The sequence below is a fragment of the Oncorhynchus mykiss genome, chromosome 11, assembly GCF_057628025.1.
Source record: "Oncorhynchus mykiss isolate SJ-2025 chromosome 11, ASM5762802v1, whole genome shotgun sequence".
In the NCBI taxonomy this organism is placed as follows: Eukaryota; Metazoa; Chordata; class Actinopteri; order Salmoniformes; family Salmonidae; genus Oncorhynchus; species Oncorhynchus mykiss.
In genome coordinates this window covers 47,745,085-47,771,291 of record NC_143032.1, presented here as the reverse complement: position 1 = coordinate 47,771,291, position 26,207 = coordinate 47,745,085, and the positions used below count along the sequence as shown (strand labels likewise).

At 43.2% G+C, this 26,207-nt stretch overlaps 1 protein-coding gene across 2 annotated transcripts in view; it reads right to left on the bottom strand.

Moving 5' to 3' along the window:
• LOC110535739 (mediator of RNA polymerase II transcription subunit 27) overlaps window positions 1-26,207 on the bottom strand; it is a 100,361-nt gene that overhangs the window by 27,042 nt on the left and 47,112 nt on the right. For both annotated transcript variants that reach the window (XM_021620957.3, XM_090190226.1), the window contains one exon: window positions 19,555-19,648. In XM_021620957.3, the coding sequence (XP_021476632.1) occupies window positions 19,555-19,648 (94 nt within the window). The remainder of the gene's footprint in view (window positions 1-19,554; window positions 19,649-26,207) is intronic.

The window sequence follows — 26,207 nt, the reverse complement described above, 5'->3', positions numbered from 1 at the left end:
ACTTGTAGTTGGGAAGATGCGCCCATTCTACTCCCAAGATCCTCTCAAGCTCAGGTCTCGCCAGAGATGTTCGATCGGGTTCAAGTCCGGGCTCTGGCTGGGTCATTCAGAGAGTTGGCCGTTCTGCTGGTGGAAGGTTAACCTTCGCCCCAGTCGGAGGTCCTGAGTGCTCTGGAGCAGGTTTATTCCGTTCATCTCTCCCTCGATCCTGACTAGTCTCCCAGTCCCTGCCACTGAAATACATCCCCCACAGCATGATGCTTCCAACACCATGCTTTTCACCGTAGGAATAGTTTCCTCCAGATGTGACGCTGGGCATTCAGGCCAAAGAGTTCAATCTTGGTTTCATCAGACCAGAGAATCTTGTTTTTCTTATGGTCTGAGAGTCCTTTAGGTGCTTTTTGGCAAACTCAAAACGGGCTGTCAAGTGCCTTTAACTGAGGAGTGGCTTCCATCTGGCCACTCTCATAAAGCCCTGATTGGTGGAGTGCTGCAGAGATGGTTGTCCTTCTGGAAAGTTCTACCATCTCCACAGAGGAACTCTGGAGCTCTGTCAGAGTGACCATTGGGTTCTTGGTCACCTCCCTGGCCAAGGCCCTTCTCCCCTGACTGCTCAGCTTGGCAGCCAATTATAGGCAGTCTTGGTGGTTCCAATCTTCTTCCATTTAAGAATGATGGAGGCCACTGTGTTCTTTGGGACCTTCAATCCCGCCGACATTTTTTGGTACCCTTCTCCAGAACTGTGCCTCGACACAATCCTGTCTCGGAGCTGTACGGACAATTCCTTCAACCTCATGGCTTGTTTTTTTTCTCTGACACGCATTGTCAACTGTGGGACCTTATATAGAAAGGTGTGTGCCTTTCCATGTCCAATTAAATGAATTTACCACAGGTGGACTCCAATCAAGTTGTAGAAACATCTCAAGGATGATCCAAGATGGCGTAGCAGTCGGACGTGTGTTTTGTCTTGTCCGGTGTAAATATAATTTTCCTCGTATATATTTCGTATATATTTTAAATCTCACTTTCCATCTACGGACTGAATATACTCTCCTGCAACCCGCCTCACCCAATGTGGTTACGGATCTGCTATTTTTATACTTTAGAATCAGAACTCCCATCAGAAGCTAGCCAGCTAACTAGCTAGTAGTCAGTTAGCCACTGCTAGCAGTCTTCACCGTTAACTTGGACAACAGCCAGCCTCAGCTTGGTCAATACCTGCCAGTCAGCACTTTGAGATATCAACCCAGAGCATATCGGACTGCTTTTTCTCTACCACATCTCCGGTTTCCTACCGCAAGCTCTGAACCTTTACACTGAATCATCGCAGCGAGCTAGCTGAAATCCGAGTGGCTACTCCTGGCTAACGTCTCTGTCCCAAGGCAAGCACCAGTTAGCCTTAAGTTAGCCTCGAGCTAGGCCCATCTTCCGGCTAGCCGAATAGGTCCACCGGCTACAATACCTATTTTGCCATTTGGCCTGGACCCTTTGCTTGAATCTATTCTTCCACGCCCAGTGTGTTCCAAACACACTAGACGACCAGTTCTTATAGCCTTTAGCCGTACCGTTATCCTACTCCTCCTCTGTTCCTCTGGTGATGTAGAGCTTAACCCATGCCCTGCAGCCTCTAGCACCACTCCCATTCCACAGGCGCTCACATTTGTTGACTTCTGTAACTGTAAAAGCCTTGGTTTCATGCATGTTAACATCAGAAGCCTCCTCGCTAAGATTGTTTTATTCACTGCTTTAGCACACTCCACCAACCCTTGATGTCCTAGCCGTGCTTGAATCCTGGCTCAGGAAGGCCACCAAAACTCCTGAAATTTCCACCCTCAACGACAACATTTTCCGACAAGACAGAAGTGCCAAAGGGGGCAGAGTTCTCCTGCAGAGTTCTGTCATACTATCCAGGTCTGTGCCCAAACAATTCAAGCTTCTACTTTTAAAAATCCACCTTTCCAGAAACCGGTCTCTCACCGTTGCCACTTGTTATAGAGCCCCCAGCTGTGTCCTGGACACCACATGTGAATTGATTGAAGATAGATGGGGGACAGAGTTCGTACTGTTAAGTGACCTAAACTGGGATATGCTTAACACCCCGGCCATCCTACAATCTAAACTAGAAGCCCTCAATCTCACACAAATGATCAAGGAACCAACCAGGTACAACCCTAAATATGTAACCATGGTCACCCTCTTAGATATCATCCTGACCAACTTGCCCTTTAAATAAACCTCTGCTGTCTTCAACCAGGATCTCTGTGATCACTGCTTCATTGCCTGCACCCGTAATGGGTCCGCGGTCAAACGACCACCCCTCATCACTGTTAAACCCACCCTAAAACACTTCAGCGAGCAGGCCTTTCTAATTGACATGGCCCAGGTATCCTGGAAGGATATTGACCTCATCCCATCTGTAGAGGATGCCTGGTTGCTCTTTAAAAGTTATTTCCTCACCATCTTAAATAAGCATGCCCCTTTCAATTTAAAAAAAAACTAAGAACAGATATAGCTCTTGGTTCACCCCAGACTTGACTGCTCTTGACCAGCACAAACTCATCCGGTGGCATTCTGCATTAGCATCGAATAGCCCCCGCGATATGCAACTTTTCAGGGAAGTTAGGAACCAATATACACAGTCAGTTAGGAAATCTAAGGTTAGCTTTTTCAAACAGAAACGTGCATCCTGCAGCACTAATTCCAAAAAGCTTTGGGACACTAAAGTCCATGGAGAATAAGAGCACCTCCTCCCAGCTGCCCACTGGTCAATCACACTTCTGTGAAATCAAACTGTTCACTTAGGAAGCAACACTGATTGACAATAAATGTCACATGCTGTTGTGCAAATGGAATAGACAACACGTGGAAATTATAGGCAATTAGCAAGACACCCCCAATAAAGGAGTGGTTCTGCAGGTGGGGACCACAGAACACTTCTCAGTTCCAATGCTTCCTGGCTGATGTTTTGGTCACTTTTGAATGCTAGCGGTGCTTTCACTCTAGTGGTAGCATGAGACGGAGTCTACAACCCACACAAGTGGCTCAGGTAGTGCAGCTCATCCAGGATGGCACATCAATTGCGAGCTGTGGCAAGAAGGTTTGCTGTGTCTGTCAGTGTAGTGTCCAGAGCATGGAGGCGCTACCAGGAGACAGGCCAGTACATCAGGAGACATGGAGGAGGCCGTAGGAGGGCAACAACCCAGCAGCAGGACCACTACCTCCGCCTTTGTGCAAGGAGGAGCAGGAGGAGCACTGCCAGAGCCCTGCAAAATGACCTCCAGCAGGCCACAAATGTGCATGAGTCTGCTCAAACGGTCAGAAACAGACTCCATGAGGGTGGTATGAGGGCCCGACGTCCACAGGTGGGGGTTGTGCTTACAGCCCAACACCGTGCAGGATGTTTGGCATTTGCCAGAGAACACCAAGATTGGCAAATTCGCCACTGGCGCCCTGTGCTCTTCACACTGAGCACATGTGACAGACGTGAGTCTGGAGACGCCGTGGAGAACGTTCTGCTGCCTGCAACATCCTCCAGCATGACCGGTTTGGTGGTGGGTCAGTCATGGTGTGGGGTGGCATTTCTTTGGAGGGCCGCACAGCCCTCCATGTGCTCGCCAGAGGTAACCTGACTGCCATGAGGTACCGAGATGAGATCCTCAGACCCCTTGTGAGACCATTACTGGTGAGGTTGGCCCTGGGTTCCTCCTAATGCAAGACAATGCTAGACCTCATGTGGCTGGAGTGTGTCAGCAGTTCCTGCAAGAGGAAGGCATTGATGCTATGGACTGGCCCGCCCGTTCCCCAGACCTGAATCCAATTGAGCACATCTGGGACATCATGTCTCGCTCCATCCACCAACGCCACGTTTCACCCAGACTGTCCAGGAGTTGGCGGATGCTTTAGTCCAGGTCTGGAAGGAGATACCTGAGGAGACCATCCGCCACCTCATCAGGAGCATGCCCAGGCGTTGTAGGGAGGTCATACAGGCACGTGCAGGCCACACACTACTGAGCCTCATTTTGACTTGTTTTAAGGACATTACATCAAAGTTGGATCAGCCTGTAGTGTGGTTTTCCACTTTAATTTTGAGTGTGACTCCAAATCCAGACCTCCATGGGTTGATACATTTGATTTCCATTGATCATTTTTGTGTGATTTTGTTGTCAGCACATTCAACTATGTAAAGAAAAAAGTATTTAATAAGAATATTTCATTCATTCAGATCTAGGATGTGTTATTTTAGTGTTCCCTTTATTTTTTTGAGCAGTGTATATCTATCAGTCAGAAGTGGAGTGGAGTTTATCATAACTGCCATTGATAAAAGACAGTACTGTGTAGCCGTCTTCATCGACCTGGCCAAGGCCTTCAACTCTGTCAATCACTGCATTCTTATCGGTCAAACTCAATAGCCTTAGTTTCTCAAATGACTGCCTCGCCTGGTTCACCAACTTCTTCTCAGAATTCAGTGTGTCAAATTGGAGGGCCTGTTGTCCGGACCTCAGGCAGTCTCTATGGGGGTGCCACAGGGTTAAATTCTCGGGCCGACTCTTTTCTCTGTATACATCAATGATGTCGCTCTTGCTGCTGGTGAGTCTTTGATCCACCTCTACGCAGACGACACCATTCTATATACTTCTGGCCCTTCTTTGGACACTTAACAAACTTCCAAACGAGCTTCAATGCCATACAACACTCCTTCCATGGCCTCCAACTGCTTCTAAATGCTAGTAAAACTAAATGCATGCTCTTCAACCGATTGCTGCCCGCATCCGCCCACCCGACTAGCATCACAACTCTGGACGGTTCCGACCTAGAATATGTGGACAACTACAAATATCTAGGTGTCTGGTTAGACTGTAAACTCTCCTTCCAGACTCACATTAAGCATCTCCAATCCAAAATAAAATCTAGAATCAGCTTCCTATATCGCAACAAAACATCCTTCACTCATGCTGCAAAACATACCCTAGTAAAACTGACCATACTACTGATCCTCGACTTCGGTGATGTCATTTATAAAATAGTCTCCAACACTCTACTCAGCAAACTGGATGTAGTCTATCACAGTGCCATCCGTTTTGTCACCAAAGCCCCATATACTACCCACCACTGCGACCTGTATGCTCTCGTTGGCTGGCCCTCGCTACATATTCGTCGGCAAACCCACTGGCTCCAGGTCATCTACAAGTCTTTGCTAGGTAAAGCCCCGCCTTATCTCAGCTCACTGGTCACCATAGCAACACCCACCAGTATTAAGCGCTCCAGCAGGTATATTTCACTGGTCATCCCCAAAGTCAACACTTCCTTTGGCCGCCTTTCCTTCCAGTTCTCTGCTGCCAATGACTGGAACGAATTGCAAAAATCACTGAAGCTGGAGACGTATATCTCCCTCTCTAACTTTAAGCATCGGCTGTCAGAGCAGCTTACCGACCACTGTACCTTTACACAACCAATCTGTAAATAGCATACCTAACTACCTCATCCCCATAATTTATTCATCTTCTTGCTCTTTTGCACCCCAGTATCTCTACTTGCACATCATCATCTGCACATCTATCACTCCAGTGTTAACGCTAAATTGTAATTATTTCGCCTATATGGCATATTTATTGCCTTACCTCCCTAATCTTCTACATTTGCAGACACCGTACATACATTTTTCTATTGTGTTATTGACTGTACGTTATGTGTAACTCTGTGTTGTTGTTTTTGTCGCACTGCTTGGCTTTATCTTGGCCAGGTCGCAGTTGTAAATGAGAACTTGTTCTCAACTGGCCTACCTGGTTAAATAAAGGTGAAGAATAAATAAATAAATAAAATGGAAACAGGATGCACGAGCTCAATTTTAAGTCTCATAGCAAAGGGTCTGAATACTTATGTAGGCGCTAAAATACAGACCATATGCTTCAGGCTCTGTGTCTATCCAGTGAAATGGAACAGAAGAAAGCTGTGCGCTCACACAGAGGCACAGGTGCATGTACGCTTATACTAGGAATTGGTCTACAGGTCTCATTCCTGAATAACTGTTGACAGATTATGTCTGACATATTCACAACCACAATGGTCAGCACAATCGTTCAGTCTAAGACCTCTCTCTACACTCAGGCCTTCTCCGCTGCATCTTTCATGAAGGTTTCAAACTTGTTTGAAATAACTACAAATGAGACTGACTACCTAGTCGGCTGTACTTTATACGTTTCTAAAGTACTTTCCTGATGCCCAGACTAAAAGTATGGCCCTGGCAGGGCTCCAGTAGCCAGTGGGTAGAGCAGAGCTCCACCCAGGGCGCCGATGAGCAGGCCTAGTGTGGTTAATTAGGAAAAGTGAAAGTGCATTTCTGTCTATGGCTGCAGCATAGGCTCACAGATGGTGGTACGTTTTATTTAGCAAGAGAGTGGGCAGCCGAGCACATATAGTAGAGAGCAGAGCACACAACAAATTGGAGACGCGATTAAAAAGTGAAAGTTTCCAAGCAAGAAGTGGATGTGACTGACATCCTCTATGGTCCTGTTAGATAAAAAGAGAGCCGACACGCTGAGATGGAGAAAAAAAAGAGACAGTCAGAGAAAGAGGAAAGTCTGCCTTGCAATAAAAGGCTCTGCAGTTTCCACGTGCTATCTCCGCAGCACACGTCACAGACACAGAGGCGCTCATAATTCAAGATCCCAAACTATAGCCCACTGATATGTCACCTCAAGGAATGAGGTTTATGAAGTTGTGTGGCTGTGGGCAACAAATGGTAGGAAAAAACCACCAATTCCCCTTCCTCTTGACAGTTAATCATTTGTTCTGAAGAAAAACACCATGAAACCCAACAATGCCACTGTGTGACACTAGGGGGAGGGAATTGTTGAAGGTGAATCAGTTCCTTCTTTGAACTGGTGAAATAACAGTGTGAGAGGGATCACTTGGACTTATGATGGAAACCCCTCCACTATTTTAGATCTCCATTTCATTCAGTAGGAATTAACATTGTTAAAATCACCAAAAACAGGACCTATTTGCCCATCTGGCTGCCAAGTTTTCAGACCACTCCATTGAGATGTATTGGTAAAAGAATACAGTGACAAATTCAGCTACACTACATGACCAAAAGTATGTGGACACCTGCTCTTAGAACATCTTGTTCCAAAATCATGGGCATTAATATAGAGTTGGTCACCTCCTTTGCTGCTATAACAGACTACACTCTTCTGGGAAGGCTTTCCACTAGATGTTGGAACATGGGCCTAGACCGAACCATGACAAACACCCCCAGACCAATATTAGTCCCCCACCAAATATTACAGTTGGCACTATGCATTGGGGCTGGTAGCGTTCTACTGGCATCCGCCAAAGTCAGATTCGTCAGTCGAACTGCCAGATGGTAAAGCTTGATTCATCACTAAAGAGAACGCATTTCCACTGCTCCAAAAGTCCAATGGCGGCGAGCTTTACGCAACTCCAGACGATGCTTGGCATTGCGCATGGTGATCTTAGGCTTGTGTGTGGCTGCTCGGCCATGAAAACCCATTTTATGAAGATCCCGACGAACAGTTATTGTGCCGAATTTGCTTCCAGAGGCAGTTTGGAACACAGTAGTGAGTGCTGCAACCAGGGACAAGGAGGGGGGTGTGAGCGATGGGAAATGTGCGACGGAAAGGGTGTTGAAAACACTACTTCGGGTACAGCAGCAAAGCAAATTGGTGCTGTGGAGTCGTTGCAGAAATGGCAAAACGTCATCTAGCGACAAATCAAGGAGCCAATAGCAATTGTCCTGAAAAATAGGTGGCAACAGTACTCCCTGCCCTGACCTCAGCGCCTGGAGGTTCTCTCCTCCTCAGCATTAAGCTAGTCAGAGGATATTCTGTCAATATTCCACACATGGAGCAGTGCCAACCCGCCCCGCTCCCCTTACATACCGCCCCTGGCCCGGGTGTTCCGTTCCACTGCAGCGACCCTGAGGTGGGAAACAAAGTTTTTTAATTTGGATCGATATCCCAACAAGGTCAATTAATGAGCCCCATGTACAGCGCCTCTCAAAGGTGTCAAAAGAAGCAACAAACAACTCGGAGCTTCAAAAACGACTACCAAGATGCAGTGAAACGTTTTTTTTTTTACGTTCTTATCTTTTAGATTTCAGTATTGTCTCCGATGGATCATCAGTGATATGATCTGACAGACAACATTGCTCTATTTGACAAAATACAAGAAATAAGAAGAGGTTATGGATGGGATTTAGGTACAATCTAATGAATAACCTATAAGGTTGCCTGAATGGTGAACATAGATGATCTGTACATTTAACTCATGCATACAGAAATTCTGGAGGCTTACGCTGCAGGGAAAAGAGAGTGAGAGAAGAGTGAGATCGGGATGGCTGGGGTGTGGCTGGTGAAGGCGTCACCCAAAGCACTAATAGCTCCAAGCACCAGCCCCAATTAACACTGCATCCCTCTCGCTACTGACACACTTCACAAACAGCCATTAACACACAGTTGGACAGAGAACGTGGACAAAGCACACACATGGCCAGGAAGACACATTTCAGTAGAATCCTTTCAGTTGTACAACTGACTAGGTATCCCCCCCTTTCCCTTTCATTTTCTACTATAGGTTATCGTAAGAGATCCTCTACGCCAGTGTTCCCCAACTGATTTTAGTTGCAGAGGATAAGAACCCCCCCCCCTGTTTTCTGAGCAAAAAAACTAAACATTCTTATTTATTTTTTGGGACAAACTAAAAACACCAGCAAATAAGTTCCAAGTGATTTTAATTTTATACATTTGTTCCAATGTGTTACCACTCAGACTACAAATGATTTAGAATTATGTTCCGGCCCCCTGACCATCCGCTCAAGAAAAATCGGCCCGCGGCTAAATCCATTTGATCATCTCTGCTCTACGCTATTGATATCCCTCTGCTGAATATACTTTCTTCAGCTGTCACGTTTCACAACAGTGCATGACATCCCTCTCCTAGGATCATATTATGTGGAGAAAAACAAAGGCAGATGTAGAGCATCACTTCATTCCTTCAAGGACAAGCCCCCCCCCCTACCCCTACAGGCAAGCCTTAAGTTGTGTTCATCATTTTCTGTTACAGTAGAAAACATTCTGTGCTTTTGGAAAGCTAACCTCATATTCAAAACCATCTGATACTGATGTGCATTGTATTCTGACTGAGGGGCGACGCATACATTATCAAGGCAAGCGCATTTCTAATTCCAATCAACAATAAACCACTGAGAAAATGGACAAGTTATGACTGCTTTAACAGCGGCCAAACACACACATATGGTGATTGTTACAACACTAACAGTCCATTAACAAATGCATCTGCAAGAAACCTACATTCGGGTTGCTTGTAATTAACTGACAATGCACACGGTAAGTGTTGGTGTTCTTTGAAGATCTGCAGTGCCAGTGATGGTGGTGGTGAGGTAATGAGGCCTAGGTGTACTATGGAGGCCAGGACTGGGAGTAGAGCTGGGAGCTGCCAGCCTGCCAACTGGGCCATCTGTGAACCAGTGCCCCGTGGGTGTGAACCAGTGAACGCCCACTGTTGGGGATGGAGTATGTCTAATCTTCCTGTCTCTCTCCGCTGCCAGCCTCTCTCTTTCTTACTCTCCCTCTCCACCCCTCTCTCTTTATCCTCTCATTTCTGTTTTTGCATGCCCAATGGATTAGAGTTAGACACAGTAGTGACGCATGAAGTGCTCTTAGCATCATTTGAGACAAGAGGCAGGCGTAAGTGGAAGGTCAAAGTGCATGCTGAGTGCTGACAACCTGGTGGTCATGATGAAAATGGCAAGACTGACCAGAGTGCTTTTCATCACATCACTAAGTCAGTAGAGCCACCGACCTGGAGAGACTAGTGTTGTCACGATACGAACATTTTACTAACGATACCAGTCCAAGCATCACGACACCAAGTAGTATGGCAATACAGCAGGGGAAATGTTCAGTGGCGTAGCATCTTGTTCGTCCTGTTCCCGGGATGCTTTATGTCATTTTCTAAACGTTATGCATATTTTCTACCAAAAAAAAGAAGACTTGAAATGTTACGCATAGACTGATCTTCATGTCTTAAAGTAATGATGGACTGTCGTTTCTCTTTGTTTATTTGAGCTGTTCTTGCCATAATATGTGACCCGATTCAAGAAACTAGGCATATGTCACAAGTCACGACTTCAGCTGTTTGAACGTAAAACATTTTTTAAATCAAAATGCATTTTTTTTTGGCAGAGATGCCTTCTCGAACATGTGAACTTTCATGTGCCTTAACATCAAACTTGCCATCTGTAAATACGAATAATATTGTTAAATTACGAGCCCAGTTGGTTTAGCCACAGAAAAAGTGAGCAACCGTCCCACTAGCCATGATTGGCTGAGATAATGAGTGGGCTGGACATGCCGAGAGATGAGTTTGGATTGGTCTGCCATATATAGCACGTGTCTGTATATTGGAGCTGGTCAGTATGTCTAGGTAATCATGTTTGACGCGGCTTTAAAAAAAAAAAAAAGTATTGTGTAGTAGAACTGCATACACCCAATGTCAAGTTAAAGTTTACTGTTAGCTAGCTAACGTTAGCTGGCTGGCATGCTAGCTAACGTTATGTGTATGCTCTCCACTTTTTGGAGGACCGCGTTTTGAAATCAGTGAAATTTGAGTATGATAGCTAAGGAGATGGAGAAAACACAAGTCTGGATTACATCGTCAAACTAAGGGCAACCATGCATGGCATCAGACAAGAGACTCGTCCAACCATGTCTACTGATAAGATAATCTAGCTACATTTTCAGATATTACACGTTTCTAATTTTGACAGAAAGTGGTTTCATTTTAAGTGTACGGTTAGCTAACGTTATGTGTATGATCTTATTCTTTGTATCTCAGACACATTTGCTTGATTAGTTATAGCAATAGAACCTGGTTGGTTAGCCACCTGCAGATTCATGCCGGGTAGTAACGTCATGAGTTGTGATTATGGTCCATTGTTTAGCTAGCAACATGTCTTAACAAAAGACTCCACTCTAATTTTGACAAAGTATTTTAATTTCAGGTTAGTGTACTGTTAAGCTAGATAGCTAACGTTACGTCATGCATTGGAATTCATTGTTTACATAGCTAGATATCAAGCTACATTTCTTAACAAAAGACTCTTCTGCCAGAGAGCAGAATAACTGATTCATTTTTGAACGCTCAACACCCTTTTGAATATGTCCGGTGTCAGTAAAAGTCGTCAACAAAGCGTAATTCAATTGTTGCCAGCAGCAAAGTTACAGTCACCAATGCTCTGGACAACATGAAAACTGGCTAACCAGCTCTGCTAGGGGGTGTAAAATGGTCAGAGTGGAGTGTTCTCTCATTATGTGTCTGGAAGGAGCTAGCCAATGTTAGCCAGTTAGCTTGACTGTCGTGAGGTCAGAACCTTCGGAACAATGCTACTTATTGGCCAGAGTGTTCAGTGCGCACTCTGAATGCCAAACGCTCTGTACTTACGAACGGAAAATCTGACAGCACAGTTGCAGTCACCAACGCTCTTGATAACATAACAGCCTAACCAGCTCTGCTAGGGCGAGTAATGTTCAGTGAGTTTTTCTCTCCCTCTTAGATGTCTGGAAGTAGCTGGCAAGTTAGTACAGAATGCTCAGATTAACCCTTAAAGAGATGGGTGGGGCTAAGGCTTAAAAGGGTGTGGACAATGCTGAATGGGAGTAGACAGAGAAAGGGCACTCCAATAGTAGCACCAAAACATTGAAAGATGGTTTTCTCAAAAGTGATTTGACAAGTTGATCAACTTTCAAAGCAAAATTACTTTCCCATTGTTTCCTCAAATACAGTGTATGATATACCATCTTGTAGAGAGTCTCTACTTTTATCCAATGTAAAAAACACAACTTGAAATGTTGCTACAGAAGACCGAATCCAGGGGGTGAGTGACACAGTTGAAGTCGGAAGTTTACATACACCTTATCCAAATCAAATCAAATGTATTTATATAACCCTTCGTACATCAGCTGATATCTCAAAGTGCTGTACAGAATACATTTCAACACAGTTTTTCACAATTCCTGACATTTAATCCTAGTAAAAATTCCCTGTCTTAGGTCAGTTAGGATCACCACTTTATTTTAAGAATGTGAAATGTCAGAATAATACTAGAGTGAATGATTTATTTCAGCTTTTATTTCTTTCATCACATTCCCAATGGGTCAGAAGTTTACATACACTCAAATAGTATTTGATAGCATTGCCTTTAAATTGTTGAACTTGGGTCAAACATTTTGGGTTTGGTGATGGCCACTCCTTTACCTTGACTTTGTTGTCCTTAAGCCATTTTGCCTCAACTTTGAAAGTATGCTTGGGGTCATTGTCCATTTGGAAGACCCATTTGCAACCAAGCTTTAACTTCCAGACTGATGGTCTTGAGATATTACTTCAATATATCCACATAATTTTCCATTCCTCACGACGCCATCTAGTTTGTGAAGTGCACCAGTCCCTCCTGCAGCAAAGCACCCCATAACATGATGCTGCCACCCCCCGTGCTTCACGGTCGGAATGGTGTTCTTTGACTTGTAAGCCTCCCCCTTTTCCCTCCAAACATAATGATGGTCATTATGGCCAAACAGTTCTATTTTTGTTTCATCAGACCAGAGGACATTTCTCCAAAAAGTACGATCTTTGTCCCCATGTGCAGTTGCAAACTGTATTCTGGCTTTTATTTTTACGGTGGTTTTGGAGCAGTGGCTTCTTCCTTGCTGAGCGGCCTTTCAGGTTGTCGATATAGGACTCGTTTTACTGTGGATATAGATACTTTTGGACCTGTTTCCTCCAGCATCTTCACAGGGTCCTTTGCTGTTGTTCTGGGATTGATTTGCACTTTTCACACCAAAGTACGTTCATCTCCAGGAGACAGAACGCGTCTCCTTCCTGAGCGGTATGACGGCTGCGTGGTCCCATGGTGTATATACTTGCATTCCATTGTTTGTTCAGATGAACGTGGTACCTTCAGGCATTTGGAATTTGATCCCAAGGATGAATCAGACTTGTGGAGGTCTACAATTTTGTTTCTGAGGTCTTGGCTGATTTCTTTTGATTTTCCCATGATGTCAAGCAAAGAAGCACTGAGTTTGAAGGTAGGCCTTGAAATACATCTACAGGTACACCTCCAATTGACTCAAATGTCAATTAGCCTATCAGAAGTTTCTAAAGCCATGACATAATTTTCTCTAATTTTCCAAGCTGTTTAAAGGCACAGTCAACTTGGTGCATGTAAACTTCTGACCCACTGGAATTGTGAAACAGTGAATTATAAATGAAATAATCTGTCTGTAAACAGTTGTTGGAAAAATTACTTGTGTCATGCACAAAGTAGATGTCCTAACCGACTTGCCAAAAACTATAGTTTGTTAACAAGAAATTTGTGGAGGGGTTGAAAAACTAGTTCTAATGACTCCAACTTAAGTGTTTGTAAACTTCTGACTTCAACTGTATGTACTTGGATTTACCAAATAGGGCTATCTTCTGTATACCACCCCTGCTTTGTCATAGCGCAACTAATTGGCTCAAATGCATTAAGGACATAAATTCTACTAATTATCTTAAGGCACACATGTTAATTGAAATGCAATCCAGGTGAATACCTCTTGATTCTCCAAGTGCAGTCACAAAAACCATTAAGCACTATGATTAAGCTGGTTCTCATGAGGATCGCCACAGGAAAGTAAGACCCAGAGTTACCTCTGCTGCAGAGGATAAGTTCATTAGAGCTACCAGCCTCAGAAATTGCAGCCAAAATAAATGTTTCACAGAGTTCAAGTAACAGACATCTCAAAATCAACTGTTCAGAGGAGACTGTGTGAATCAGGTTTTCCTGGTTGAATTGCTGCGAAGAAACCACTACTAAAGGACATCAATAATAAGAAGAGACTTGCTTTGGCCAAGAAACACAAGCAATGGACATTAGACCGGTGGAAATCTGTCCTTTTGTTTCCAACCGCCATGTCTTTGTGAGACGTAGAGGAGGCCATCGGATAATCTCTGCTTGTGTGGTTCCCACCGTGAAGCATGGAGGAGGCAGCGTGATGGTGCTTTGCTGGTGACACTGTCAGTGATTTATTTAGAATTCAAGGCACACTTAACCAGCATGGCTACCACAGCATTCTGCAGTGACACACCATCACATCTGGTTTGCACTTAGTGGGACTATAATTTATTTTTCAACAGGACAAAGACATAAAACACACCTCCAGACTGTGTAAGGGCTATTTGACCAAGAAGGAGAGTGATGAGTGCTGCATCAGATGACCTGGCCTCCACAATCACCCGACCTCCACCCAATTGAGATGGTTTTGGAGGAGTTGGACCGCAGAGTGAAGGAAAAGCAACCAACAAGTGCTCAGCATATGTGGGAACTCCTTCAAGGCTGTTGGAAAAGCATTCCAGGTGAAGCTGGTTGAGAGAATGCCAAGAGTGGGTTGTGCCATGGCGAAGATCTTTGTGGGCTATACTCGGCCTTGTCTCAGGATGGTAAGTTGGTGGTTGAAGATATCCCTCTAGTGGTGTGGGGGCTGTGCTTTGGCAAAGTGGGTGGGGTTATATCCTTCCTGTTTGGCCCTGTCTGGGGGGGGGGGGGGTCATCGGATGGGGCCACAGTGTCTCCTGACCCCTCCTGTCTCAGCCTCCAGTATTTATGCTGCAGTAGTTTGTGTGTCGGGGGGCTAGGGTCAGTTTGTTATATCTGGAGTACTTCTCCTGTCCTATCCGGTGTCCTGTGTGAATTGAAGTATGCTCCCTCTAATTCTCTCTTTCTCTCTCTCGGAGGACCTGAGCCCTAGGACCATGCCTCAGGACAACCGGGCATGATGACTCCTTGCTGTCCCCAGTCCACCTGGCCGTGCTGCTGCTCCAGTTTCAACTGTTCTGCCTGTGATTATTATTATTTGACCATGCTGGTCATTTATGAACATTTGAACATCTTGGCCATGTTCTGTTATAATCTCCACCCGGCACAGCCAGAAGAAGACTGGCCACCACACATAGCCTGGTTCCTCTCTAGGTTTCTTACTAGGTTTTGGCCTTTCTAGGGTTCTAGAGTTTTTCCCTAGCCACCGTGCTTCTACACCTGCATTGCTTGCTGTTTGGGGTTTTAAGCTGCGTTTCTGTACAGCACTTTGAGATATCAGCTGATGTACGAAGGGCTATATTAATACATTTGATTTGAAGAGTGTGCAAAGCTGTCAAAGCAAAGGGTGGCTACTTTGAAGAATCGTAAAATCAAATATATTTTGATTTGTTAAACACTTTTTTGGTTACTACATGATTCCATGTGTTTTATTTAATAGTTTTGATGTCTTTACTATTATTCTACAATGTAGAATAATAGTAAAAATAAAGAAAAAACATTGAACGAGTAGGTGTGTCCAAACTTTTGACTGGTACTGTATATATATTTTTGTTGCATGTTATTTAGCCATTATTACATGTCACATATCAGTTTGAAAACAATGTAAAACATGTAATAATCATTGAGTTTTTTGCTTTCTTGAGTAAGGCAGCTCCAAAATGCAGGTTTCAGCCTAGATCAGTGCTTTCTGTGGTGGTGGGGCAGCCAGTGGGATATGCAGAGCGCAGGAGTTCGTAATGTTCTCTAGTTGCGCTATTATTGGCTCAGTGTTCTGTCACTCATGGGGACACTACGTCACTGCAAAATCTACGGGGAGAGCTCGAACATTCAAGCCCCTTGGTTGCTGCCATAGAGTTACATTAGAAGTGCCCATCCAAGGCGGCTCAAAGTCATTGGCCACAGATCTACCATAGCTTTGATTGGACTGATTATGTGAACATCACACTTTCAAAATCTTAGCTAGCAAGCAGTCATCGTCATGAATCACGTCGACAATCTACTGGCAAATCCTTTTCAATCCTTGTCATAGAGAAATTATAGATATAACGTATCTTTGCTAATTACAAGTTGGAAATCGCAAATCCAACAATGAGTGTTTTGGAAGGAATCAGTGGCTAACTGCAAGCGTTGCAAAGCAACCACTAGCCTGCTTTTCAACATGAATTCTGCCACGTTCAAAACAAATGCAAACTCAGAACTGCGAAATCTCAGACTTCAGTGAGTTAAAGAGAACTGGGAACTCGGAAAACTGGGAAAATACGTTTTCAATGGTCATCCAACTCGGAATTCCAAGTTGGGAACTCGGGACTCTTTCTAGAGCTCCGACTTGAAGATCACTGATTCATGATTCGACACCGTTTTGTGCCAGGCCAGCTAGTTAACGTTAGCCTACTATCTAGCTACATATTGAACTTCCATCATCTCAGGCCAGAGGCACAATGTATGAATTTATGGTTGGATCATAATCACCGTTATAATCATTGGCAAGTACAGACAATTAAGTAAAACCACAAATCCAAATTTCCATCCATGGCTAATTTAGGAAAGGAACCATTTTAGCTAGCTAGCCAGCCACCGGAGGACAAAGACACAACTAGATGCAACAATTCAAGTTCTGTGAATTACGTTTTACGTCTTATACTAAAATGGATTAAGATAATTTCCCCCCTCATCAATCTACACACAATACCACATAATGACAAAGCAAAAACTGGTAAAAAATTCAAAAGAAAAAAAAGAAATATCACATTTACATAAGTATTCAGACCCTTTACTCAGTCTTTGTTGAAGCACCTTTGGCAGCGATTACAGCCTTGAGTCTTCTTGGGTTTGACGCTATAAGCTTGGCACACCTGTACTTGGGGAGATTCTCTCATTCTTCTCTGCAGATCCTCTCAAGCTCTGTCAGGTTGGATGGGGAGCACAGATATTTTCAGGTCTCTCCAGAGATGTTTGAGCCGGTTCAAGTCTGGGCTCTGGCTGAGCCACCCAAGGACATTCAGAGACTTGTCCCAAAGCCACTCCTGTGTTGTCTTGGTTGTGTGCTTAGGGTCATTGTCCTGTTGGAAGGTGAACCTTCACCCCAGTCTGAGGTCCTGAGCGACACTCTGGAGCAGGTTTTCATCAAGGATCTCTCTGTACTTTGCTCTGTTCATCTTTCCCTCGATCCTGACTAGTCTCCCAGTCCCTGATTGGTGGAGTGCTGCAGAGATGGTTGTCTTTCTGGAAGGTTCTCCCATATCCATAGAGAAACTCTGTCAGAGTGAACATCGGGTTCTTGGTCGCCTCCCTGACCAAGACCCTTCTCCCCCGTTTGCAGAGTTTGGTTGGGTGGCCAGCTCTAGGTAGAGTCTTGGTGGTTCCAAACTTCTTCCATTTAAGAATGATGGAGGCCACTGTTCTTGGCGACCTTCAATGCTGCAGAAATTTTTTGGTTGCCTTCCCCAGAACTCTGCCTCGACACAATCCTGTCTCGGAGCTCTACGGTCAATTCCTTCGACCTCATGGCTTGGTTTTTGCTCTGACATGCACTGTCAACTGTGGGACCTTAAATAGACAGGTGTGTGCCATTCCAAATCATGTCCAATCAATTGAATTTATCACAGCTGGACACCAATCAAGTTGTAGAAACAGCTCAAGGATGATCAATGGAAACAGGATGCACCTGAGCTCAATTTTGAGTCTCATAGCAAAGGGTCTGAATACTTTTGTAAACAAGCTATTTCAAGCCAGATTTTGTACATGATTTTTCTGACATGAAATTGTTTAGTGCAAATCCAACTGTTGTATTCTAGGTACAGTACATTAAAATATGGAGATGACAATTTGTAGGCTAATTCAAAATGTCAAACATGTTGGGTGAAGAGAGATTTGTACAACAATGTTTGCAAGTCAATTTCTTTTAACCAATGTTCCCATTCATTGCATTTTACATGCAGGCCTGTGTATTTTACAGGAAGGGAGCTATAATCGTCAATGTCATGATGTCCAGTTGCTAGAATATTACATGGGAAATTCATGCTTAGTGTATCATTTACAAAGTTATAATGCGTGTTACTGGTGATTTCTATCCTTTGGTGGGCAAATTTCACAACTTAATTTACTCAACACATTCACAAATGGTGGTTTTGATCACAATTTTGAGGTTTAGGTTGATTGATGTTCATAGCTAGCTAGCAGCACAAGCAACCAAATCTCTCTTCACCCACCATCAACACCAACATTCTCTGCAATCTTTCTCCAGGCCATTGACCTTATGATTTTGTCTCTGTATTCTAGCAAAGTGACATTATATAGAATTTGAAAACCAGACACAGCTATGATTGGCTTTCCACCATCTTTATTGGTTGTGCATGCCCGGAACTAATGATAGGTGGAACTATGTTTCAAGAACAGAAGATTTTCAAGCAAACATCTGCTCCACCTGTCGTGTGCAATTTGCATAAAGTAGAGAAGAGCTGACTTTGCGCACTGCTCCAATGAATCAAATGTACATGCAACCAAAGAAGACTTAAGGGTCTGCATCCCTGCTCGCCATCATGGCTAAATTATATTTTAAAAACTGATGGAAGAATAGATGCACAGGAAGAGTGGACGGAGAGAAGCAGGTGAGTGATAGCTGGAAGGGGATGTGGCTGGCTGATCATAGTTGCCGTACGTGAGATGTGCGTGACTTTGTAAGTGGACATTTCTCGCCTCGAGTTTAATAAGAATAGTTGTTGCTTAAAAAAATGTAACTGAATTTAGAAACAAAATTTACTTTGTAACATTTTTATAATAGGCGCCAGTTTGGTTTCTTTAGACTTGTATGTCCGAAATATCTGGTAATATGACATGAAACGGTACTACAGTATTCTAAAACGTTGGTATCGTAATGATCATAACGTTTTGGTACCGTGATATTACTGTGGTACCAGTAAACCGTGCAACACTAGAAGACACACCTGTCAGTAATATGTGGACATGATTTTGAACATAATCATCATGGTAGGGCATTTTCTGTGGTAAGAGACAGTAAAGAAGAGCAGCTGTGTAGTTCTGTGGTATGTTTCTGTAGAGCAGCGCTCCACCACACATCCCAGGGAACCATGTTAATAATTACAGGTAGTATTAATATTTAACACGACAAGTCTTCTTTGAATCCTTAAGCACTTTGTTGAAATAAAACTTGGAGCAAAGCAGAGCTGAGTGAGAAGCTAGTGTTGGTCAGACGATTGAACGGATTTCTCTATATTCTACCTTTTGCATGAACAGAAGTCGTACAGTAAGTACCCTTTCATTTGCACTGTACATGACAATCATTGGTCAAGAAACTCAACCCAGTTCCTCCATCATGGTTTTATTGTCAAAGAATGTACACATAAAAATAGCTCAGAAGTTTTGTATCTTTTGGCATTCATGGTCAGCAACCTGCACTTGGCCAGGGCACCCACCATCCCGCTATCCGATGGAGGAAAAACTGCATGCATATCTTGCATTTCAGTGCTCTTTTGTGGATATTGTTGACACCATGCAAATATCATCTTGGTCAGCTTGTTTATATATTTATATTGGGAGGTGCCCTACAAATTTCAATAATTGTTCAAATGTTGAAAGTGAGCGAAGCAGAACGTTTTGAAGCAGAGAAGTGTTGGATGCCCGGTGGTGAGGAGGAATCTTACCAGAAGTACTGCCGATGTCCCATTGGGTCGGAAGAGTTCAATCGACATGTCTGGGAACATCCGGCCGATCCTCGATATCACGTCATCCACATACCTGGAGGAGGAGAAAGTACATTTTTGCCTTTTGGAAATGAACAACAAACAGGTTTCAAACTACAGCAATCCACAGTCCTAGAAAAGCAAAATGTCCTGCTGTGTTATTGACGTGTAGAGTCTAAACGGTTTAGGTCACGTTTCTTTTCTTAACAAATATTTTGGATGATTTACACTTGAAATGATTCAACATCTGAAGCGCAGTTGAATCAATGTTTTACTCATGTTAATCAATGGTTTCAAAGAAACAAATTCCCAACTGATTAACATTAGTCTGATAATACTAATGACCCACATCATCCACTCACCCATCCCTAATCAAACAAACACGTGACGCATGCACTCACACACACTTCTAACTCTGTACATAATAGTAGCCTACTGGCCAGGCTACTCTGTCATCTTGTAGGATCCTTGCTTCTTTAGAAGGCACACGACAGCAGCAGCAGCTCTCACATCAATGCCACAGATAGACAGACAGTCAAGGCTACGAGGGACAGACACTGAGCTTTAACAGGGTTTCTCAGTCTGGTTGACCCCCATACCCCCCAAACATCAATCCACTTGCACCCTTAAACCTTTGCCAGGGGGACCCTGTTAACTGTCAGCGCTGCTAGGGATCATTTTTAACCTGGACTGCGAGGCCACAAGTGCTTGCATGCTAATCGAAATATAATGAGAATCTTGTTAGCCATGAGCCATCGACAGACCTAAGGATGTCATTCAAAATAGACATGAAAAGAAAATCTCATATTAAGAAGGACTTTAAAAGTCATACAGAGGTCAAGAGACCCACAATCACGTAATTACCATTTTTGACCAACAAGTACAGAAGTTCACTGGTGTGTTCTCGCACACCGCACATGCACATCAAACTTTAGGTCTACATTCTCACTATGTGCATTGGGATGAACATAGGCAGTAAGTAGAGTTGTTAAATGGAGATTCAGAACTCTCAATTGCCGGCCACTGTAGGGTGCCAGACTGCCAGACAGTTACACGACAAGACTTGTTCTTACATTTAGCTGCTTAATAATTCATCTTGAGAGTGAAACTCGTTTAACAACAACACATTTTCACAGATTCAAATCAGTGTAGTAAATTCAAATCTCCCTAGGCGTTGAAGAACCTACTTGGCATTCTGGGCTAGGAGTTCCAAGTTCCAGTTCCAACCAAACCGAGATATTTAAGCCTGACCAAAACATCCCTGGTACATGGTCCAACATTGAGAACTTCAGTGTAACTACCCTGTACAGAAACAACTACCTCCATGTCTTAACCTTAGAAGAACAACACTTGGATGGAAGGCTGCATCCAGTCCCCATGTAAAAGTTCACTTCCCTAAGTCAAACCCTGCAGCATGGGGATACTCATTTAGAATAAGCCTAAGTACTTGTTATGAAGCTGCTCCTTAAATACAAAAAGAGGATGGGGTTGAGAGTGTCAAATACAGATATCTTTTTGTTCTAATACTTGTCATCCTTTTGCTTCTTCTTAATCTCACTGAACACTAGACTACACATAGAAGGGCACTGGTCTGCATTGCATTTTCTCTTTGAGCCTGTAAGTTTGTAGGCAAAATGAAGATATGGCATAGGGGAGGTGGATGGATGTTTATTGAGACTACGGGTGATATTTCGTGTTCATATCATATCTCATAACTTTTCTTAAACTATTTTGGAGATCATTATTTATGTGTATTGGGAAACTGTGAGCTCTGCCATGGCTGTAGTGCTCACAACTAGAGGTCGACCGATTAATTGGAATGGCCGATTAATTAGGGCCGATTTCAAGTTTTCATAACAATCGGAAATCGATATTTTTGGGCGCCGATTTGCATATATATTTTTTTAGACCTTTATTTAACTAGGCAAGTCAGTTAAGAACACATTCTTATTTTCAATGACGGCCTAGGAACTGTGGGTTCATTCACTCATTCAGGGGCAGAACGACAGATTTTCACCTTTTCAGCTTGGGGGATCCAATCTTGCAACCTTACAGTTAACGAGTCCAACGCAATAACAACCTGCTGCTCTCTCATTGCACTCCACAAGGAGAATGACTGCCTGTTATGCGAATGCAGTAAGCCAAGGTAAGTTGCTAGCTAGCATTAAACTTATCTTATAAAAAACAATCAATCATGATCACTAGTTAACTACACATGGTTGATGATATTACTAGATATTATCTAGCGTGTCCTGCGTTGCATATAATCTGACTGAGCATACAAGTATCTAAGTATCTGACTGAGCGGTGGTATGCAGAAGCAGGCGTGTAAACATTCATTCAAACAGCACTTTCGTGCGTTTTGCCAGCAGCTCTTCGTTGTGCGTCAAGCATTGCGCTGTTTATGACTTCAAGCCTATCAACTCCCGGGATGAGGCTGGTGTAACCGAAGTGAAATGGCTAGCTAGTTAGCGCACGCTAATAGCGTTTCAAACTTCACTCGCTCTGAGCCTTGGGGTGGTTGTTTCCCTTGCTCTGCATGGGTAACGCTGCTTCGATGGTGGCTGTTGTTGTATTGCTGGTTCGAGCCCAGGGAGGAGCGAGGAGAGGGACGGAAGCTATACTGTTACACTGGCAATACTAAAGTGCCTATAAGAACATCCAATAGTCAAAGGTTAATGAAATACAAATGGTATAGAGGGAAATAGTCCTATAATTCCTATAATAACTACAACCTAAAACTTCTTACCTGGGAATATTGAAGACTCATGTTAAAAGGAACCACCAGCTTTCATATGTTCTCGTGTTCTGAGCAAGGAACTGAAACGTTAGCTTTCTTACATAGCACATATTGTACTTTTACTTTCTTCTCCAACACTTTGTTTTTGCATTATTTAAACCAAATTGAACATGTTTCATTATTTACTTGAGGCTAAATTGATTTTGATGTATTATATTAAGTTAAAATAAGTGTTCATTCAGTATTGTTGTAATTATCATTATTACAAATACATTTTTTTAAATCGCCCGATTAATCGGTAATCGGCTTTTTTTGGTCCTCCAATAATCGGTATCGGCATTAAAAAATCATATTCGGTTGACCTCTACTTACAACAAATGTGGCCCTGATGAGAGACAATAGTCTAAAGATGGCAGCATGGGTGTATTCGGTGGACTCAGGCGTAAAACATAAATGGCGTAAAAGGTGTTCAGTCGCTGTGGACTGCACAGCCAATATTCTGTCAAGGAAGGGCACCCTCCTGCTCTGATTGGCTAAAGTTTGGAAGCCATCATCGACAGCCGACGAAAATTCGAAATGTTGAATTTTATTCAACATTTAGAACTCGCCACCATGTCCCCAACTGTGCGGAACACGCTGCAGGGGTGGCAGGTGATTGTGGGACATCATCATGTAGCCAGTGTTGTCCCTAAGAATTTTTGCTGCAGTCATAACCGGTAAAATACATTTTGTGTGTGTGGAACAAACAACCGAATGAAGACAGGACGGCGTGCGGTTGAGTCTGTTTCGGCCATAACATGGACTCTTAACTGCTGAAACTTTGTTGTTCCTTGCTGAAACAAGTAAGCAAACAAGTCTGTGGTTGCCTAGGCAACGCCCCCCACAATGGAGCAGTAGCACAGATAGAAATAGAATGAATAGAACGGACTTTGAAGTTGGAACCATAGAAATCCTATTAAATTACTAGAGAGGCTATGTCACAAACACTCAAAGTTCCAGAATAGTCCCAGTCGGTATTAGATAGAATGTCACGGCCCCGCCCGCATGTGGGGTAAAACAACCTGCGGTTACCCCATTGGCTCACAGCAAAAACGTTACCCTTTTCAAACACAATTATCTTGTTGTCTGCTTGTTTTAGTCAATTACAAAACTACATTTAAGAAAAGTACATGTCTAAAGATTACTTTTCAACTAGGGCTGTGCCGACACGGCCATACTTGTACTCGTATCCGTAAATTGACAGTTGATAGTCGGATCGGAAGATACTCATGAATGAAAAAAAAGTGTTTAATATTCCTAAATAGATTTTGGCAAAATACCTCCCTGCAGGTTCTCACTGCAAAATAGCTGCAGATTAGGAGCAGCACGTGGAGGGGTGGATGGGTGTGTATGAATGTACAGTACCAGTCAAAAGTTAGGACACACCACCTAATTCAAGGGTTTTTCTTTATTTGGACTATTTCTACATTATAGAATAATAGTGAAGACATCAAAACTATGAAATAACACACATGGAATCAAGTAGTAACCCAAAAAGTGTTAAATCAAAATATATTTGAGATTCTTCAAAGTAGCCACCCTTTGCCTTGATGACAGCTTTGCACATTCTTGGCACGTGTGTCCAAACTTTTGACTTGTACTGTATGGTATGTGTGTCTGTACGTACGTGAGTGTGTCTGTCTGCCCTCAACTTGCAGCAGACAGCCAAGTTTGCTGTCACTCAGTAATAATTAGCATTAGCGTCTCTTTTTTCAGATCACGGATAATTACAAAAAAATGCTCAGATCACAATCGTATCCAGAAAATTGCACATACCCATTATGACACTTGTTTTGTCCGAGCACTGGGCACACACCCGTATTTTCCACATTGTCTGCTCCCGAGCGACCTCACTACTTAGAAAAACGTAATATTGAAGGGCTTCGCTCATACCCCTTTTCCATGACGGTGCTAGCAACCACGTGAGTGAGTGCTAGCTAGATAGCCAAGACCAACAACACAAACAAACGAACTATACAGCTACAAGTAATGAGCAGAGTTTCAAACAGACTAAACAAGTTAAATGTCTTACTTGTGATGAAATGTTTTCCACACACATAGCTACTTGTACCTACTTGGACACAGTGTCCCACAGTGCCCACGTCAAATAGCCTGAAGCCAAATAGCTCTTCTCGCAGGCTCGATTTCCATATGTGGGAGCATTGTGAACCGTAGTTTGGGATTTTGGAACTGGTTAAATGTACATCAGGGATGGGCAACTGGCGATTATAATTACTAATTGGGTTCATGTCCATTCTAATTACTAACTCCATGGTTGGAACCTCTAACTCTGCCAATTTGACTGATAAACTCATGATTATACTCGCAATGGCTGCCTGGTATTGTGATGCAATCATTTCCATGGTAATGTAGAATGATAATTCAAATGATGTCAACTGATGTGGCTCATGCAATGGAATGTGTTTTTTTGTAGTGTCATTTGAGTTGAATCAACAAATCACAGCACATATTTTTGCACGTACACTATATATACAAAAGTATGTGGACACCCTTTCAAATGAGTGGATTTGGCTATTTCAGCCACACCCATTGCTGACAGGTGTATAAAATCGAGCACACTGCCATGCAATCCCCATAGACAAACATGGACAGTAGAATGACCTTACTGAAGAGCTCAGTGACTTTCAACATGCCACCTTTCCAACAAGCCAGTTCGTCAAATGTATGCCCTGCTAGAGCTGCCCCGGTCAACTGTAAGTGCTGTAATTGGGAAGTGGAAAAGTCTAGGAGCAACAACGGCTCAGCCGTGAAGTGGTAAGCCAAACAAGCTGATAAAACGGGACCGTCGTATTTTACTTCCTGCTTTGCTCCTATGGGTACACCTCGCAATGGCCGCCAGTCAACCCATTATGCCATCATTGACTTGAATGGGGATGCCTGTTCTAATAATTATATTTCAATTCCAGCACATGCAGTCAAGGTCAAGATATTGAACTTAAGAAGCAAAGTGTCATTAGCCACATCATCATGATGATGTGTTTTGCATCATATGAGAACTTGACTGGTGACATGCAAAACATGCTGGTACTGTATCAACAGTGGACTAATTGCAAAAATAGCAAAAAACTGTTTTTAAAACATCAAAAGTGAGTGAAATTTCCCTTTAGAATATCTACAAGTCATTTGGGCTTCTTTGCATTAACCTTGTAATTTAAATGCAAAGTTAATGAACACTCTAAGGAAATATAGACATAAAGGGAAGTTATGTTACATAGTTTAAGAATCCACTGTGAAGAGTGTCTTGAATGTGAATGCTCCAGATTACCATTAGGAGCCGCTGAGCAGGTGAAAACCGTCAAAAAGTCTTTGAAAAGTGACCTGCGAGTACCAAGACAAATCGGATCTAGCGCTGTTTCATGACGGCGAATTATAACAAAGAGAGATGACAAACAACAACTGACAGACTGGTATCAGCTTGCCAGTGTGTTTGGGGATGGAGCCTAACATTTCTCTTACACCTGCAAACGTTGCAGTTGATTATGAGGAGTGGTCAGATATTCCCTCGCTTGTGACTGCATGGCTCACTGAGATGAATACTGATAAATCAGAGCCGTCTGACTTGCTGTTCAGTCTAATCAGGGATCACTGATGACTGAAATTTCATCCTCCTCAACTCTACTGTGTCGCAATGCAGCACCGGAAACAGGATGCCCAGAGCCAAACAAACGTCTGCATGCCAATGATTAGGCCTAAGTTCACTAATTCAAACATTTATGAATTGTTATAGTATAATCTGCATGACAAATATATCCAAATATCACATGAATTAAAAAAGAAGTGGACGGTGTCTGATCAAGTCCGTTGTCATGAAGTT